The sequence below is a fragment of the Mauremys mutica genome, chromosome 3 (genome assembly GCF_020497125.1).
Source record: "Mauremys mutica isolate MM-2020 ecotype Southern chromosome 3, ASM2049712v1, whole genome shotgun sequence".
NCBI classification, from domain to species: Eukaryota; Metazoa; Chordata; order Testudines; family Geoemydidae; genus Mauremys; species Mauremys mutica.
The window spans coordinates 128,964,505-128,984,692 of record NC_059074.1 but is presented as its reverse complement, the minus strand read 5'-3'; the positions used below and the strand labels follow the sequence as shown (position 1 = coordinate 128,984,692).

The following is a 20,188-nucleotide window of genomic DNA, read 5'->3' as shown; positions in this document are numbered from 1 at the left end:
TCACAAATTGAATTAACATTTTTTAATGAGCGTCATCAGCATGGAAGCATGTCCTTTGGAATGGTGGCTGAAGCATGAAGGGGCATATGACTGTTTAGCCAGGATTGGCTACAGGCATTGTCTTTGGTGTAAGAACTAGGGTACCCACTTGATCTGGGGTAAATAAACTGATCTCTCGGGACTGGAAGCAACCTGAATATTTTGTGATTTTTGGTGTGAGGGACCATTTGTCACTAAATACAGCTTTCCTGGGTAGCAAGATAGACTGGAGAATCTAAGAGAACTGTCTGTGAGTCCATGGTAAGACTGTTATAGTGATCCAGGAGTTCACATTGTTACTGGCTTGGTAAAATCTAATTACAGTACATACCCCCAGTTTGGGGTGTCTGGCAAGTTTTTGACAGTCTGCCCTGAGGTAGGCACTCACTGTCATAAGCCATTCCAGACAATTGGCGTAGTCTTGGCAGGATTCACATGCCTCAGGGTCAGTTGGGTTTATAGTGCGTAACCCCAGAGCTGTTAAAAGTATAGATTTGATAGTGAAAGTTTAAGGGTTAAAGGTTAGTCCCAATGAGTGAATCACAGTCATATGAGGGTCTTGATATAAAAGACCTGGAGCATTTGTGCTCGCACAGGGGACTATCCTTTAAAAGGCAAACCCCAGATCAGGAACTGAGAGATTGCTCATAAGTTTTGACCAAGCATCCAAAGGCCCTGCAGCCCCAGACATTGGAAGGAAACTGGCCAGACTGGAACACCTGCAAGCCTAGAAAGAATGTGAACAGGAAATAATGATGGCAGAGCTGTGGATCTGGGAACTGAGGCTGAGGAGAAAGCCAACCAATGACACATGGAACATATGGCAGCAGTCAAAGCCAAGGCTGAAATGGAGGAGAAAGCCCACAGCACCAAAGATGCATGGAACAACTAGTGGCTGAGGAGAGAACTCATGCATTGCAGCTCAAATACTGGAGCAGCAAAAGCAGCAGCCTCAACCAGTTAGTCCATCTCCACCCAGCACCAGGGAGTGGGAGAAAGCTTGCCCCATTTATCAAGAGACTGATAATATTGTAAGAGACCTTTGAGAGACCATGTGGGGGCCACAAGATTCCAGAGGATAAGTGCATGCCAATCCTTCTGACCAAATTAACTGGGAAGGCAAGACAAGTTTTTAATGATATGGAGGAGAGTGATGCTAAGGTGTATAAGACAGTTAAAGGAAATGTATTGAAAAGGTTTAAGATTACCCCTGAGTCCTATTGATTGAAGTATAAAAATCTTAAGATGTTTGACAAAATCACTCATGTTGAATATGTGCATAACATGCATAATTTTATGAGTAAATGACTAATAGGCGTGGGGCTGAAGCTAACAATGAAAAACTGTTTGATATGAAGGTGCAAGAACAATTGGTCCTGCTAGTGAAGGCAGGGGGCTGGACTCGATGACCCTTCAAGGTCCCTTCCAGTTCTAGGAGATTGGTATATCTCCAATTATATTTTTATTTTTATTTTAATTGCTGTGGCTAGTCACTGATGAGGTACAAGTGGCCATCTGTGACAAAAAACCTTCCACCGTTTTGGAGGCAGCAGAAAATGTTGATGAATATATACGGCGACAGCATGACAGTAGTATCTAGCTCTTCTATAGTGCTTTTCATCCATCAATCTCAAAGTGCTTTACAAAGGTGGCCAGATTCATTATCCCCATTTTACAGATGGGGAAACAGGCACCAGGAGGAAAGTGACTTGCCTAAGGTCATCCAGCAAAGTAGTGGCAGAGCCAGGAATTGAACCCAAATCTCCTGAGTCACAACCTGGTGCCTATCTACTAGGCAACACTGCCTTAAAGAAGGCAAACCTACCCAGCAAAACAAACCAGGGCTCTTATTGTGCAATTGATACAGCACTGGTGCAGCAGTTCACACATGTGCTATCAGTTGCAGAATTGGGTCCTAAGTGCCTACTCTCCTTATACCTAATGGACCCAATTCACCACTGTGTTAGACCATTTTTATGCTGGTATAACTCCACTGAACTGGCATAAAAGTGAAGAAAAGCTTTGGTGAATCAGGCCCAATCTATCCAATTTGCTACGCAGAGGAGTGAGAGAGGAGTAGGAAGCCTTACAGATCACACAATCTCCATTATGATGACAAAAAATTCTTAAACTGCTTGAAGTCAAGATGAAAAATTAATTTTAAAAATGGATGCTTCTCAATAACATGTTGCCAGGGCAGGTGTTAGACTTGCTGGCACCTGGGGCCAAAGCCGAAACCTGAGCCCCACTGCGCAGGGCCAAAGCCCAAGGGCTTCAGACCTGGATGCCAGGGCTCAGGTTACAGGCCCCTTGCCTGGGGCTGAAGCCCTTGGGATTCAGCTTCCCCCCCCCGGCCCAGGGCAGTGGGGCTTGGGCTTTGGCACCCCTCTGGCCCAGGGTAGCAGGGCTCAGGCTTCAATCCCCCATCCTGGGGTTGTGTAGTAATTTTTGTTGTCAAAAGGGGGTCACAGTGCAATGAAGTTTGAGAACCCCTGACACATAAATAAACTGGGTGCCATCTGCTGGTGCTTAAGAGTGTTCAAATGCCACATAATTTATGATGGGCCACCAACAAGCAAAAGCTTTTAAAATGCTTGTATTTTGAGTGAAGGTAAATTATGGTAACTGTTCAGTTATTTACCTCCTTAAAAGCAGTAATGTTAATAAGTTGAGCGACTTCAAGTTAAGATGAACTTGGTGCTGAATTGCGTGACTGGGAATCAGATCTAGGTCTATTCGTAGCTCTTTTTCAGTGTGACCGTAGGTGCTTCATATCTCTGAGTGGGAGTTTCACAATTTGTAAAATGGGAATAATGCACACCAATCGGACAATGGTGGGGTGAGGGCTAACTCAGTGTTTTACAACACTCAGATTCCAAATACTGTAATAAAATAGAAATCACCTAGGTAAAGTGAGCTATGGCCAATGAATTCATGCCAGTCTGTCTGTCTGTCTCTATCAATGACAAGATCTCCTCTCTATTAAAGACTACACTGGTACAATCTGACTCAGTCACTGATGATCAGTGGTATATTCTTCTCCCATTTACCACTAAAAGGACAACAGACATGAAAGCAAACAATATCAGTGAATGATTTGTTTATTTCTTAAAATACAGCTGCATATTTTAGATTTGTTGAAGTACTGTAATTAGCAATTTAACAGTTTGTGGAATAAGAATTTTTTCCCTTGTATTTTTCACCTTCAGAATTACGCCTCTTCAATTCCAGTTCTGAACTGCTGTGTCAGGGATGGTCTAGATAATACTTAGTCTTGCATCAGTGCAGGGCACTGGATTAGATGACCTACTGAGGTCACTTCCAGTCCTACATTTCTACAATTCTATGTCTTTCACCTGTGGTACAGCTCCTTCTTCCTCCCAAGGCTCAAGGCATCCCAGGTGGGGCAACACTGTCAGGTTACAAAATCTATCGTCCAGGCATTGAGGGGTCCAGTCAAATGTGCCTCTTCAGGAAGGCCATTTTTTTCTTGTGTGATTACCTTTTCTTGCCCACGGGCCTCACATAGCTATGACTAGCCTTGGCTAGGAGGGCAGAAACAAAGCACTCTAACACAAGCTAATCCTCTTTGGACAGGAGCACAGCACCTGCATGGAACTCCTGATCCAAACCCATGATTTCTAAGGAGAAAATAATCTTTTGCTTAGAAGTCTGGATAATTAGCAGCTTCTGGCTATGGTCCAGCATAAGAAGAAAAATGTCAACAGAGAGTGCCTTTACATCTCATTGGCAATTCTTAAAAAGTGCCCAATCCTAGCACAGCAAAAGCTCCCACTAAATTCATGTTTAATTTTAGTTTACTACCACTTCATTTATTGAGGCCACTAGAAGTCCTGGAAGATCCTGATGTAAGAATAGCTACAAAATACTGACGCACAATTAGATTTTTTTTAAAGCACCATTGCATATAATGAGGTTCCTGAAACTAGTGATCTTTGAATATACCCACATTTCTACATTCTCCCAAAAGGTTTGAATAAATAGCAGGTAGTACATTTAAAAATAAAGTGAATAGCTGGTAGGAAAATATAGCAGGACTGCCCCACCCATAATCATATCATCCTCAGAAAGCAAACTGGACAAAAATAGCGTCATATTTAAACAAAGTGAAATCAGCATCAGTTTTTTTTATAGAATTAAAAATGCTGGGCCATTGTCAATTATTTATTTAGCTGAGTTGTAGCTTTGTATTTATGTTACAGTACATATTGTATTTCAGACAATAAAATACATATGAGAAAATCATAGTACCATATTATGTACAAATGACAGCATGTTTATGTTTAGAAAATTCAGAGATTAGATGGGAAAAACTCAATGGATAGTTGGCTCAAAAGTAGACATCCGCACAAGAGCTAAGGCGTGACAGCAACAGAGCTAACTAGTACTAGAATTAACTAAAAACTAGCAACTACTAATCTGTAATCATTGTACCATAAGGATAAATCAAACTTCTACAGTGGCTATGGAATTCATTTGTTAATAATCCTTAACATTAGAAATAAACCTATTCTTTGAGATACAAGAAGAATGTATGTTTTTCTTCATGTCAAATATTTGTACACAGATTTAATTTACAATATATGCCCACACATTCTATATGCACTACTATATGTAATAGGGAAATCCATGAGACAAATTGTAGGCCTGTGAGAAATTAATTTATGATGACTGGTTGCCACACCTGTGCACTGTCCACTAATCTATATCTGGTTGGACCATTTTGAGCATTCTACACACACGTGGTAAAATCATTTCAACTGTTGTGCTTCAAATAGCTGACAAAAAATGAATTTATATGAGAAGTATTTGTTTTGTTCCCCTTCCCCACATTTGGAATGTCCTCCAAAACTACAGAGGCCCCAGGCCCAGGATGAGCAATATTTTCTTCTCAGTCAATGACTGGTTTAAGGTTTTCTGTATAATACTGCAAAGGGCTAGAAATAGGACCATTACACAACTGAAAAGGGAAATACCAGGTTTCCCAATAGGGGACACAGCACTCATTTTTGCTCTGGAAGATCTAAGAATGAGACTTTAAAGCTGTGAACAGTTTTGTGTCTAGAAAAGACATGAGTGAGCTTAAAGGTATTTTTAAAGATTTCTAAAATGTATTAGCTATAATTTTCCTTTTCCTTTGAGCCACTTGACTTTACAGGCAGATAGATACTTTAAAAAACACATTTTTTGTATTTAAAGCTATCTGAAATACTTCTAAAATACTTTTTCTGTAAAAGATGTGGCATACATAGAATGTGTGTATATGTGGCATAAAGGTTTATCCGCACTCAGTTGGGATGACTTCTTAGAGTATGTCTACTCTGCAATTAAAAGCCCACAGCTGGCCCATGCCAGGTGATGTGGGCTCGTGAGGCTTGGGCTAAGGGCTGTTTAATAGCAGTGGAGACGATCGGGTTTGGGCTTGAGCCTGTGAGGTGGGAGGGCCCCAGAGCTTGGCTGCAACCTGAGTCCACATGTCTACAGCACAGTTAAACAGTCCTTGGTCCAAGCCCAAGTCAGCTGGCACAGGCCAGCCACAGGTGTCTAACTGCAGTGTAGACATACTCTTAAGCTCACTCACATCTTTACTACTTTAGATTTCCTCTATCTCCTTCACTACATAAAGGTGGCCTCTGTTTCTGTACACATTTCCTTTACTATTAGACTTCATAACTGTCTACCTTAGGCTTTTGTAAAGTGCCCATCACTGTGGAACTGGGAATTAAATAATTCACAATTTGCCTCAGAACACAAACACATACTCTTATAAACATTAAATTAGCAATGAAAAAAGAAGTATCAGAGGTACAAAATGAAATGAGATTGGAAATACTGAATGAAGGCAGGGTAATGTGTTTGTAACTAAATCCTTCCCACCACCAATTTTAAAATGTGTATTCAATTTGACGTCATTTTCTTGATGGTACAATAGCAATACTGAAATAATTTTTATTATATTCAATGTATAGTACTTTATAAAAACATATCTTGTCTTCTTATCACTTTTCATTCAGTTCCAGTCAAGGACAAAGTCATCTGGGCCATCTAAAATACAAACAGCCTGTGATGGACTAAGCAAGACACACAAGTATCAACATGTAAACAATTTCAAATAATAAAAATCCCTGTGAAAAGACATAGAAAAACTGCTCCTGTGGCCATACAAAATGAATAAAAGTGTGTTTAAAATTCCAAAGAGTATTTAGGGTAAATTTTTCAAAAATGCTTAGGAGCTTAAGGCCTGGTCTATACAAGAAAATTAGGTTGGTTTAACTAAGTCAGTCAGGGGTATGAAAAATCTACTCCACTGAGTGGCGTTGTTAAGCCGACCTAAATCCCCATGTAGACAGTGCTAGGTTGACTGAAGACTTCTTTCACCAACCTACCTATCACCTCTCTGTCAATGGGAGAATCCCTCCCGTTGGCATAGGTAGTATCTACACTGTAGCGCTACAGTGGCACAGCTGTACCATTGGAGCGTTTTAAATGTAGACAAGCCCTTATTTAGTCTCTTTTTCAAAAGGGTTTTGTACCCAGAATTTCAAAGGTACTTAGGTGTTTAAAGAAGCAGCTAGGATTTAAAAATACCACTAGTGCAGTGGTTCTCAACTGTGTTACCTGGGCCACAGGTTGAAAACCACAGCACATTCCCCTCTAACCCTCTCCTCCCCCCAACAGACCCCTTTACCCAACACCTCCCACCCAGAAACCCTTCCACAGAATGGGGCCCGGAGCAGACCTCTGGGTGGGGGACTGGGCTGCCTTTAACACAGCTGGGCCATTTCCTTAAAACACAATCTACAGTATTCAGACTAGAGTGGATTAATGTAAGATTCCTTGTGGCAGTTTTTACTGACATCTATGGTAGAATCATTAGTCTGACTATGAGTTTAATATTTTTACTCATCCTTCAGTGATGACATTATATAGAGAGGTTTTCATAAAAGAAGATGACTAGGCCATATGTAATCAGAAAAGCATCTAATGGCTGATTCGCATTTACCTTGATTCTCTCAAACTGTTTTAAATAAACTTTAGTATATTTGGAGAAAGGAAAAGAGAAGCATAAGTCTCTCCAATACCAACAAGCATTATATGACTAATGTAAAAGTCATGTTAGGTAATCAGTTTTATGAAATTATTGCCTGGATTTTAGTGACAGTCTATGGGACTTAAAATATAAATATTATTATTAACAACAACAACAAAGGATTCAGGATGTTCTATAACTTCCCAAAGATTTTTCAAACATCCATAGGAAAATGTTGCTCTCATTGTTATCGTACTTGCTGGATATTATCATTTATTTTGGTTTAAAACAAACCAGTTGAAAGTCTCTGGGTCAAGATAAAAGGGGGAAAAAACGGGGGTGATGTCCCGGTATGGGGGGTTTACCATAGACCATCAAATCAGGAGGAGGTAGCCGAGGCATTTCTAGAACAAGTAACAGAAATATCCAAAACACAAGATCTGGTAGTAATGGAGGATTTTGACTAACCAGAGTTCTGTTGGAAAACATACAGCAATACATTAATTTCTTGGCATGTGCTGAGGACAATGTCATATTTTAGAGAAAGGAGGAAGTAACTGGGGGGCAGCCATTTTAGAGTTTATTCTGACTAACAGAGGAATTGGTTGAGAATCTGATGGTTGAAGGCCATTTGGCTGAAAGTGGTTATGAAACAACAGATTTTATTATTCTAAAGAAATGAAGGAATGAGAGCATTAGAATAAGTACAATGAACTTAAAAAAAAACAGTCTTTAACAAATTCAGAGAACTGGTAGGTAAGGTCCCATGGGAAGAAAATCTAAGGGCAAAAAGGAGTTCAGGCAGCTTCTCAAGAGACATTATTAAAGGCACAACAGCAAACTATCCCAAAGCAAAGGAAAGACGGGAAGAAGAGGCCAATATAGCTCTATCAGGAGCTCTTTAATGACCTGAAAATGAAAAAGGAATCCTATAAAAATTGAAGACATGGACAAATTGCTAAAGATGAGAACAATAGAACAGAAAGTTATACCTGGCAAGGGACATAAAAGGCAATATAAAGAGGTTCTATAAATACATAAGGAACAAAAAAGACAAAGGAAAGTGAAGGACCACTATTTAGTGGAAGGAGAGCTAATAACAGATAAATCCAAGGAGGTTGAGGTGTTTAATGCCTATTTTGCTTCAGTGTTTACTAAAAAGGTTAATCATGACCAAACACCTAACACAATTAACAACAACAATGGGGAAGGAACACAAGCCAGAACAGGGAAAGAACACTTTAGAGAATTTTTTAATAAATTAGTTGTATTCAAGTCATCATGGCCTGACCAAATCAACACAAGGAAACTTAAGGAACTAGCTGAAGCAATCTCAGAACCAATTATCTTCAAGACCTCATGGAGGAAGGATGAGGTCCCAGAGGACTGGAGAAGGGCAAACATAGTAGCTATCTTTAAAAAGGGGAACAAAGAGATGCTAGGGAATAATAGACTAGTCAGGTCATGCCTACACTATGGGGACTATAGTGGCATAGCTAGGCCAGCATAATCCTGTAGGGTAGAGGCAGCCTACTGCAATAGAAGGGGGTTTTCTGTCACGGTAGGAAAACCACCTCCCCGAGCGATCAGTGGCGGATTAATGATTTTGCCGCCCCTAGGCTCTGAAATAATTGTCGCCCCGCCCACCCCTGGCCCAGCCCCAACCCCACCCTTTCCCTGCCCCCATTCCAACCCCTTCCCCAAAGTCCTGCCCCCTCCCTGCCCCTATTGGATCCCTTCCCCAAATCCCCGCCCCAGCCCCACCTCTTCCCGCAGCGCGCCGCGTTCCCCCTCCTCCCCCCTCCCTCCCTCCCTCCCCCACGAAACAGCTGTTTCGCGGCACAAGCACTGGGAGGGAGGGAAGAGAAACAGGACTCGGAGACATGCTCGCAGAGGCGGCGAGCTGGAGCAGGGGAGCTTCTCCGTGGGTGCTCAAATTTGCCGCCCCTTCAAATTTGCCGCCCTGGGCCTAGGTCTTGTCGGCCTAGGTGATAATACGCCGCTGCGAGCGATAGTAGCAAGATCAACGGAAGCATTCTTCCATTGACCTTGCTGCATTTACACTGCAGGTTAGGTCAGCACAGCTTCAGTGCTCAGAAGTATGGATTTTTCACACCTCCTGATGCGGTAGGTATCTCAATCCAAATATTAAGTGCAGACCAGCGTAAGACTAACTTCCATACCTGGGATGATACTGGGACAAATTATCAATCAATCAATTTGTAAGCCCCTAGAGGATAATAGGGTGAAAAGCAACAGCTAACATAGATTTGTCAAGAGGAAATCATGCCAAATCACCTTAATTTCCTTCTTTGCCAGAGTTACTGGCCTAGTGGACGCAGGGGAGCAGTAGATGTGATTTATCTTGAATTTAGTAAGGCTTCTGACACAGTGCCACATGATGTTCTCAACTACGGAAATGTGGTCTAGATGAAATGACTATATAGTGAGCGCACAACTGTTTGGAAAATTCAAAGAGTAACTATCAATGATTCGCTGTCAAACTGGGATGATGTATCTAGTGGGATCCACAGGCATCTGTCCTGTGTTTGGTACTATTCAATACTTTGATTAAAAATAACATGGATAATGGAGTGGAGATTATGCTTCTAAAATCTGTGGATGACATCAAGCAAGGAAGGGTTGCTAGCACTTTGAAGGACAGGATTAGAATTCAAATCAACCTTGATAAATTGGAGAATTGGTCTGAAATCAACAAGACAACAGTCAATAAAGTCAAGTGCAAAGTACTACACTCCGGAAGGAAAAAATCAAACGCACAAATACAAAACAGGGAATAACTGACTAGGTGGTAGTACTGCTGAACAGGACCTGGGGGTCATAGTGGAGCACAAATTGAACAGGAGACAACAATATGATGTGGTTATTAAAAAGGTTAGTATCATTCTGGGATGCATTAACAGGAGTATGGCAGTAAGACAAAGGAGGTAATTCTGCTCCCCTTGGTACTGGAGAGGCCTCAGCTGGAGTTCTTTGTCCAGTTTCAGGTGCTGCACTTTAGGAAATATGTCCAGAGGAGAGCAACAAAATGATAAAAGATTTAGAAAACTTGAGCTATAAGGCATTAAAAAACTGGGTATGTTTAATCTTGAGAAAAGATGACAGAGCAGGGACCTGATAACAGTCTTCAAATATGTTAAGGACTGTTATAAAGAAGATGGTGATCGATTGTTCTCCACGTTCACTGAAGGTAAGACAAGAAGTAATGGGCTTAATCTGCAGCAAGGGAGATTTAGGTTAGATATTAGGAAAACCTTTCTAATTATAAGGATATTTAAATACTGGAATAGTTTACCAAGGCAGGTTGTGGAATCCCCATCATTGGAGGTTTTTAAGAACAGGTTAGACAAACACCTATCAGGGATGGTCTAGGTCAGTGTTTCTCAAACTGGGGTTGCCGCTTGTGTAGGGAAAGCCCCACGCGGGCCGGGCTGGTTTGTTTACCTGCCCCGTCCACAGGTCTGGCCGATCACGGCTCCCACTGGCCGCGGTTCGCTGCTCCTGGTCAATGGGAGCTGCTAGAAGTGGTGCGGGCCGAGGGACTTACTGGCCGCCGCTTCCAGCAGACCCCATTGGCCTGGAGCAGCAAACCGCGGCCAGTGGGAGCCATGATCAGCTGGACCTGCGGACGGGGCAGGTAAACAAACCGGCCCAGCCCGCCAGGGGCTTTCCCTACACAAGCGGCAACCCCAGTTTGAGAAACACTGGTCTAGGTATACTTGATCCTGCCTCAGCGTCGGGAGGATTGACTAGATGACCTCTTGAGGTTCCTTTCAGACCTACATTTCCATGATTCTATGGCTATACCATTACTGCTTAAAGGAGAAACTGTATTCCCTCAGGGATTAGATGAATAAAGGTATGATGATATTAAGAATCAGAGGGGTAGCCGTGTTAGTCTGGTTCTGTAAAAGCAGCAAAGAATCCTGTGGCACCTTATAGACTAACAGACGTTTTGCAGCATGAGCTTTCGTGGGTGAAAAGCTATTCACCCACGAAAGATCATGCTGCAAAACGTCTGTTAGTCTATAAGGTGCCACAGGATTCTTTGCTGCTTTTACATGATATTAAGAGTATCAACAGGATCATTAGCTTTATTTAGCTTAGCAAAAAGATGAAGAGGTAACTTGATCACAGTTTATAAGTAAATACATGGAAAGATTACTGATAGTAGGGGGATCTTTATTCTAGCAGAAAAAGGCTTAAGTTCTAGCTGAAACTAGACAAATTCAGACTGGGAAAAAAGCAAACATTTTTAACAATGAGGATAATTAATCAGTAGAGCAATTTATCTAGGAACATGGTAGATTCTCCATCTCTTGAAGACTTTAAATCAAGACTGGACATCATTTAAAAAAAAATGTCCTAGCTCAGACAGAAATTATGCTTTTAATGCAGAATGAAATTTTATGGTCTATGTTATGAAGGGGTTAGACTAAATGATCATAATGGTGGCTTCTGGCCTTAAAAAAATCTATGTATCATTAATCCAGTTAACTATCTGTCATCCAATCCTTACCCAGGCAAAACTTCTCTTGGCTTCAGTGCCAGAGTAAATACTATAGAATCTGGTCCCTGCTTTGGGAGCTTAGGTTAACTAAACATTTATTTTTATCATAATCTGCAAAACAGATCCTGGATTTAAAAACTATCTGCAAAACTATACTTAAAACAAGAAACACATATCAGATGCAGTGGCTTTGCTAGTAAAATCAGTGTTGATGATGATAGTAAGAAAATACTGGCATCAAAGGAGATAAGAACAAGATACTAAAAACCTAACAAAAATTAAAGAGAAAATAATCTGGGTCCAGAGCTTTCCATACAAATGATTAACATTAAGACCCTGGTCTTGCAATTGAGTCCGTGCAGGTGCAAGGGTCTGCCCATGGGGTATCCCACTGGGAACATTGGAAGTCTGACCCTGCAAACTCTACTGCTGGATTGGGGCCTAAAATAATACATGGAAGCTGTGGCAGTAGCTAAATATACATATGACAAAATACAAAACTGTCAGAACTGTAAGCGAGATATTTTCATGCTGCTTCATAGAATTTCGGAAGATACCAGTGATAAACAATTTGGAAAAAATATTGTTCTTATTTCAATGCTAGATAGGGATTGAAAACAGGACAGAACCTTGAGCTATGCATTCTCGGTCTCCGAATCAATGGCTGTTTATCAAGAGTCAGGTCAAGGACACCTGTGTTTAATATGGTCAGTCACTAAATTATTAATTCTTATCAGACCTAAAGCATAGGAAGGAAACTCCTTTGCATGATGGGTGGAAAACTTCTCAACAAAATTTGTGATATGGATCATCAAGGAATATCCCAGTAACTGCAACAGCCTCTTCATTAACGCAAAGGGAGATTACTATACATCTTAATGTACTAAAAATGTTCCAATACAAAAATAAAGACAGAGCGGCCCCAAAATATATAAATGGAGAAGAGTGATTATCAGTTAGTTTAATAAACATCCTCTTGAGCCAATTCAATCCAAAGATTATGAGAAAAGCTAAGGAAAATATCAAGCAGTTGAAGATGACATGGATGAAGACAATTTTCAGTTAAGTTATTGGGCTACAGACCAGCAATGAGATAAACAGTTTTTAACTCTTCATCCATTTTCTATATGACCACAGTGTTGTTGACACTTAAGGCATTTTTGCTTCTGGATACAATTTGTATGCTTCATTTTTTAATGAAGAATTTTTATGGTTACTACCTAATGTTTTTCCCTGAAGGCAGCAGTTAAGTAAAGTACCTCTGACTGTTTTATACTGACTGGGTAGGCAAGTGGAAATTTTAAGAAAATATGTTTATGTGAATTCCAAAACAAACATTTTCTTCCATAAATAAAAAAAGCTTCAGGATAGTACTTGTAATATCAGTTAACCAGTATACAACCTTATGGTCTTGGTAACACTTATGTGCTCCGTCATTACATAGTTATTTAGTAATAACTGTAATTGCTCTGTCCAAAATTAATTCATTTGGTTGTTAAAATAAATATTTATGTAACACTGATGTCCTTGGGTGGGCCTCTGGATCTTCATGCATCAGCCTCTACTGGTCTAAAAAAACCTCAGCTGTCTTAACCAGAGCCGGTCCTATGTGTTTTGTCACCTAGGATGGAAAATGCTTTTGGTCCTCCCTCCCTGCCCCAAAGACAAGCAAAAATCAAAACAAAAACAACAAACAAACTTGTCAAGCAAAAAACAAAACAATGGGGATTTAGTGCTGTCTAATGTGATGACTTGGCACCCTGCATGTAGTTGCGCAGGGCCACCACCCAAGGGGGACAGAGTGCCACACTGAGCATGCATGGCTTACATTTCCATCACTGAAACTGTGCTGTAAAATAAAATGAAATATATCTGCATTTGCAGAGACGAAGTTCCGCCCTTCTCGGGTATGGCTGGGGAACGATTGGCAGATACTGCACCTCGCTGCAATGTGGGATTCCCCAAGGCAGTAGAGGCTGTGCTGGTCGCCATTACTCACCGAGAAGGATCGCAGGCAGAAGCGCAGGGTTTGAAGCCTGGATTCCTGGGCATGGTCCAGTACCCGAATGGGGTACAACGGGGGTGGGGAGGTTTCCCCAAAGAGACTACATCTAAACACTAAGAGATCTATAAAATGCTAAACTATAAAAACTGTTAAGAACTATTTACAAAGCTAAATCTAATTCTTATTTTGGAGGACGAAGCCAAAGCTACAGACACTGGAGATTCTGACCCAGACCATGTGGTTGTGAGAAGGAAATGGAGAGATAGTTGGTCTATCCAGCCCTCTATACCTTCAGACTGAGGCAAGAGGTGAACCAGGGTGCAAGCCCAGACCAACAGACACTACTTTCAAATTCTCCAGCTCTGGGCACATGGTGCATGTGTGTAACCCCTCAGTGGAATACAGAGGTACCATCACTTGAAGAACTCTAATTCTGAAGTTAATAAGGGCCTGGATGAGAGTTTTAGTGGTCTAGACAGGCAGAAAAGGATGATCTCAGAAATACTTAGGAGGTAGACATGATAAGATGTAGAAATAGCCTGGATGTGCAGAGTTGTTCCCCTCCTAAGCTGCGATGAAGTGCTGCTGGCACTTATAAGTCAGCAATGCATTCCAGCAGGGAAGTAAGTACCAGCATTTCACTGGTAAGTGAACTTTTAAAAAAGTGATGTCATGTTCCATCTTTTTCAGCAGGCTACAGTAAGAAGAGTATGGCATAACCAACAGTAGCCTCCTAATTCAAGAACTGATACAACATATTACTGTACACTGTTCTTAATGGGGACATCACACTACGTTCTCGTCTGCAATGTAAAACTATATTGGAAAGATCTACTTACATTATATGAGTGGTCTAGCACTGTTAAAACTCGATTTGGACTTTCCTGTATAAACAGGAATGTGTGTTTTTATAACCATAATTGGATAGTGCCAAGCAGTAACCAGATCCCCCGACACTGATTTTACAGTACTTAGTGAAACCATTCTCCAAATAAAGTTAGCTCAATCTTAGTGTGGAAAGGACATAATGGGCTGAGTACCCACAGCTTCGGGTGAAATCATTGGAAGCTGCAGGTGCTCAGCCACTCTGTAAAGCCCCTTGAATCTTGGCTTTTGTAGGTAAAGATGCTATCCATGGGAGAAATATTATCCTCTCATTCAAACCCATTGTAGACCTTCTGCAATCACTGTAGTTCTATTATTTACCGGGGAGCAAGCTGGAACCTTCTCCTCTGGCCTTGAAGTCTCCTCTGGTCTCGATGTCCTCTACCTGAAGTGTGAAAGGGGAAATAAAATATTTTCCTCTTAATGTTCAAGCAGGAAAATAACTTACTGATGATAGTATTTAAGAAACAACCCACTGAGGTGTATTTTGAAAAAAGAACATTTTCCCCTCTGTTACTGCCACAACCCCTCACTATTTCTTATTCTACATCCATTTCAAAATAGTTCAGTTGGTATTCAATGAAGGCCAACATTTTTTAAATTTAGGTGGCTAAAGTTAATGGTGGACTTGCTCTTCTTAAAGACACTATGACAGCTATCTGCATAAATCTTCACTTTTAATACTAATACAGCCAATTACTTGGAACTGTAGATGGACATACAGTATGGTCCGCAGACTAGGTTGTACCAGTTAAGGAAAGGACAATGTGATACTTAGGACTTATCTACAGATTTTGTATTCCTTTAATCTACATCTCAATTTTATCCTAAATGTGAGTAATACTGACATAATAAGCACCTTTATGTCAGTACAACTGCACCAACTGTAGGGGATTGTACTACTTAAACTATACAGGCTTCTATAGGCAAAACAGTATAAAAACTGTGTGAAGACCAGCCCTTACTTCAGTAATGAAGTACAATCAGATCTCGTTGTCACTACAGTTGAAACTCTGTAAGCCGGAAGAATGTTTAAACAATTCTTGTGAGCAAGACATTACCATGGTGGTAGCCTTGGCTAGTGTTGACAAGATCTAACTATGTCATAAAACATTTTACAAAATCATGCTATAAACTAAGGCCCTGCAGTACAGCTGTTGCATGTTCTGGAATGTGATTTGTTGAGTTTGTGCAGGTGAGTGTCTTAACTACCAGGCTATAGACTCATTCTCACTCTCTTTCCCTGGCCCAATGACGATCCACTGCCATTCATAGTGGCAATTCAGTCATTCACCTAGGATGTGGCAGACCCAAGTTCAAGTCCCTGCTCCAAAGACTACTTAATTATTTATAAAAAGTGGAACAGCTTCAAGAGAATAAGAAAGGTCCATGCCAGAATATCCCATAGTCTAGTGGCTAGCACACTCTCCTACAATGAGGAAAGACCCAAGTTGAAATTCCTTTTCCACAGCAGGCAGAGGGGGGAACTGTACCTGGGTCTCCCACATCCCAAGTGAGTGCTGGTTAATAACCACTGGACTAAAGCTTATGAGGGAAGTGGGCACTTCCTCATTTTGTGATCCTTGGCTTGCTTTTGTCAAAATGTCTGACAGTCACAGCAAAATTTTTCAACATTAACAAAAAGTTTTGATGGTTTTGGTTAGGTCAAAACTATTTGACAAACTTGACACAAATTTGCAAAGAACTCCTTTGGTTGACCTGAAACTGCATTTTTCAGTGAATAAACTATTGAGGCAAAAAATGTTGCCCAGCTCTACTCCCAATTCCCTTTCCCACATCTTTGGCTCACTGAGGCAATGGCCTTTTCTGTTTCTTTAGACAAGCTTCCCAATACCAGTGCAAGAGTCACTATGCATAATAAAATTGTATAGCCAGGGCCAGAGACAAATAAGACAGAAAACTGTTGTGAATGCATAAAAGGTCAGACTGTGTATAACCCTTGTATGAATAAAAGGAAGCTATGAAGATTTTATATGCTGTTATGAAAGAGTTGAGTAATGGATGGATAAGTTTAATTTAGATTTTGTTAATTGTGTTTTGCACAGGAATAGAATTAAGGTTGTTTGAATAGTGGTTTGCATACTGATCAATGAGAATTTTTCTGTTTATTGTAAGAGTACTGAGGTTAGTGACAGAATTGTTTACGTATCCTTCGCTTGTGATTTCTATAGTTCTCAGTGTTTTGTTTATTTTTAGTGATGCGTGGAAAGGTACAGCGTGTCCTGTTTTGAATCACATTTGCAATCTTAACAATTAATGAAGTTTTGTTTGGAAATATGCCATGTGGCTTTGTCTACATGAAGCTAGAAACTCTGTTACCTAAACTGGTTTTATACATAGTTTAAAACTGGTTTAGGCTAACTTAGTTAAATGGGGTCAAACTATCTTTAAAGCAAATTTAGCAACAGCTTCAGTTTTAAACTGTGTGTTTTTTAAATAGTAAACTCAACAACAACAAAACAATACAGGTAGCACAATTCCCAACCCAGAGTAGATGGAGACCTAGGGTGCCCAAGATTTGTTCAACTAAATACTTCTTTGTGTACACCTTGGGAGCCTGCAGCTCACACCAAATATGTGAAAAACAGAGTAGCTTGTGGCTGACTTTAGTATGAAGGTGTGATCCACTGAGACTATTACTATCATCATGCAACATTCTCTCTTAAACTGAGTGATTGCCCTCAGATCAGGATGGTGCATTGCTTGCTGGGACCCTTTTGCCTGGTCTACACTAGGCGTTTAAACCAGTTTTAGGAGCGTAAAACCGATTTAACGCCACAACCGTCCACACTAGGAGGCACCATATATCGATTTTAATGGCTCTTTAAACCGGTTTCTGTACTCCTCCCTAACGAGAGGAGTAACGCTAGTATCGGTATTAACATATCGGATTAGGGTTAGTGTGGACGCTGATCGACGGTATTGGCCTCCGGGAGCTATCCCACAGTGCAGCAGTGACCGCTCTGGACCGCAATCTGAACTCGGATGCAGTGCTCAGGTAGACAGGAAAAGCCCCGCGAACTTTTGAATATTTCCTGTTTGCCCAGCGTGGAGCTGCCGATCAGCACGGGTGACGATGCAGTCCGAAATCAAAATAAAAAAAGAGCTCCAAGCACGGACCATGCGGATGTGATCGCTGTAAGGGCAGGCAAGTCCGTTCTATCAGCGCTCCGTTTACAGAAGATGAAATTCAGAATCCTTTTTTAAAAATCTCCAGACAGACGCCATAGCAGGGACTCAGCGCACTGCAGCGTGACAAGCGTAACGGAAAGCCAAAGAATCAAATGGACGCTCATGGACTGGAGGACTGAAGCTATCCCACACAGTTCCTGCAGCCTCCCGAAAAGTATTTGCATTCTTGGCTGAGCTCCAAATGCTTCTAGGGTCAAACACAGTGTCCGCGGTGGGTCAGGGCATAGCTTGGCAATCTACTCACCCCCCCCACCCACTCCCAGAAGCGAAAGGGGAAACAAGCCTCTGGCGCTTTTACATGGCACCCTAACTTTTATGAATGCTGCAGATAGACACGATGCTGCAGCCGTCAACACCAACATCCTCACTCCCCCCCTGCCATGGGTGGCTGATGGTACAAAAGGACTGGTAACCGTCCTCGTCATCAGCCTATTGGCACATGGGGCAGTAACCATGCTGACTAGCATCCGTCAGGTCGATCAAGGGCTCCTGGCCCTAATTTTTTATGGTGGATGGTGCAGTATGGCTGGTAACCATCGTCATCATAGCAACAGGGGGCTGAGCTCCATCAGCCCCCACCCTTCATGTGTAAAGAACAGATTAAGTTGCCCCTGGACTAGCAGCTTCTCTCCTACACACTGCTTAATGTCCTGTCTGGACTATCATAGCAGCTGGAGGCTGCCTTCCACTCATTTCTCACTAACAAGTCACCATGTCTTTTTATTCCTGCATTCTTTATTACTTCATCACACAAGTGGGGGGACAATGCTACAGTAGCCCAGAAAGGCTGGGGGAAGAACGGAATCAACAGGTGGGGTTGTTACAGGAGCACCCCCTGTGAATAGCATACAGATCATAGTTTCTGCAGGATCTGACACAGAGCAGCTGTGCTCTCTGGTTCTATGATACAGTGGTCATCTAGTACACTTGCCTATATTCTAGGCAGGACTGATTCTATTTTTAGATACCAAAAAGGAGGGATTGACTCAGGGAGTCAGTCCCAATTTTGGCTTTTGCGCCCCTGGCTAAGAGCAGCCAGGGGCACTTATGACAGCAGCAAATGGTACAAAAGGACTGGTAGCCATAATCATCCTCACCAGTTCCAATTTATGGAAGGGTTTGGATGGTGCAGTATGACTGGTAACCATCTCTGCTGTCATGCAAAAGCAAAAAGCATGCTTCTGTGTAGCGCTGCTGAATCGCCTCTGTGAGCGGCATCTAGTACACATACGGTGAGAGTCACAACAAAAAGGCAAAACAAGCTCCATGATTGCCATGCTATGGCATCTGCCAGGGCAATCCAGGGGAAAAAGGCGCGAAATGCTTTGTCTGCCGTTGCTTTCCCAGAGGAAGGAGTGACTAACGACATTTACCCAGAACCACCCGCGACAATGATTTTTGCCCCATCAGGCACTGGGATTCTCAACCCGGAAGTTCCAAGGGGCGGGGGAGGCTGCGGGAACTATGGGATAGCTAGGGAATAGCTACCCACAGTGCAACGCTCCAGAATCCGACGCTAGCCTCGGACCGCGGACTCACACCACCGAATTAATGTGTTTAGTGTGGCCGCGCGCACTCGATTTTATAAAATCTGTTTTACAAAACCGGTTTATGCAAATTCGGAATAGTCCCGTAGTGTAGACGTACCCATAGTCTCCCTTAGCTACATCTCTAAATTCAAGAGGAGGGCAGTTAGCTACCTTCAGTTCAGGACTCTATGGGTATGTCTACACAGCAATTAGACACCAGCTACTGGTCTGTGCCCGCTGACTCGGGCCTGTGTCATAAGTGCTGACTCCGTGGGTGCTCTGGGGCTGGAGCACTCACGGGGAAAAATTAGTGGGTGCTCTGCACCCACCGGCAGCCAAGCTCCCCTCCCCGCCTCTGCCTCCTCCCGAGTGCTCCGCGTCCCTGCTTCTCTGCCTACTTCCCAGTGCTTGCCGCCGCAAAACAGCTGTTTCATGGCGTGACAAGCTCCGGGAGAAAGGGGGGAGGAGCGGGAACGTGGAGCACTCAAGGGAAGAGGCGGGGAAGAGGCAGGGCTGGGGCAGGAATTTGGGGAAGGGGTTGGAATAGGGGCAAGGAGGTGGCAGAGTTGGGGTGGGGACTTTGAGGAAGGGGTTGGAATGGGGGCGGGGCAGGGGTGGAGTCAGGGCAACGCTGGGGACAGAGGGGGGTCGAGCACCCACCAGCGCCAGCAGAAGTTGGTACCTATGCCTCGTGGGGCTCAGGCTGTGGGGCTATTTCATTGCTGTGTAGCCTTTGGGCTCGGACTGGAGCCCAGGCTCTAGGACCCTTTGAGGTGGGAGGGTCCCAGAGTTCAGGCTCCAGCGCAGGCACAGAAGTCTACACAGCAATAAAACATCCCTGGAGACCGAGTCCCGTGAGCCTGAGTCAGCTGGCACAGACCAGCTGCGGATGTTTAATTGCTGTGTAGACATATCCTGTGAGCTGCAATTTTAGC

The 20,188-nt window shown here is 42.4% G+C and overlaps 1 protein-coding gene across 4 annotated transcripts in view; it reads right to left on the bottom strand.

Moving 5' to 3' along the window:
* Nucleotides 1-3,124: 3,124 nt before the first annotated feature.
* FAM120B (family with sequence similarity 120B) overlaps nucleotides 3,125-20,188 on the bottom strand; it is a 101,062-nt gene continuing 83,998 nt past the window's right edge. For all 4 annotated transcript variants that reach the window (XM_045010957.1, XM_045010960.1, XM_045010959.1 and 1 more), the window contains exons 10-11: nucleotides 14,833-14,896; nucleotides 3,125-6,105 (exon numbers count right to left, since the gene is read on the bottom strand). In XM_045010957.1, coding sequence (XP_044866892.1) covers nucleotides 6,093-6,105; nucleotides 14,833-14,896 — 77 coding nt within the window. In that variant the 3' untranslated portion in view covers nucleotides 3,125-6,092. The remainder of the gene's footprint in view (nucleotides 6,106-14,832; nucleotides 14,897-20,188) is intronic.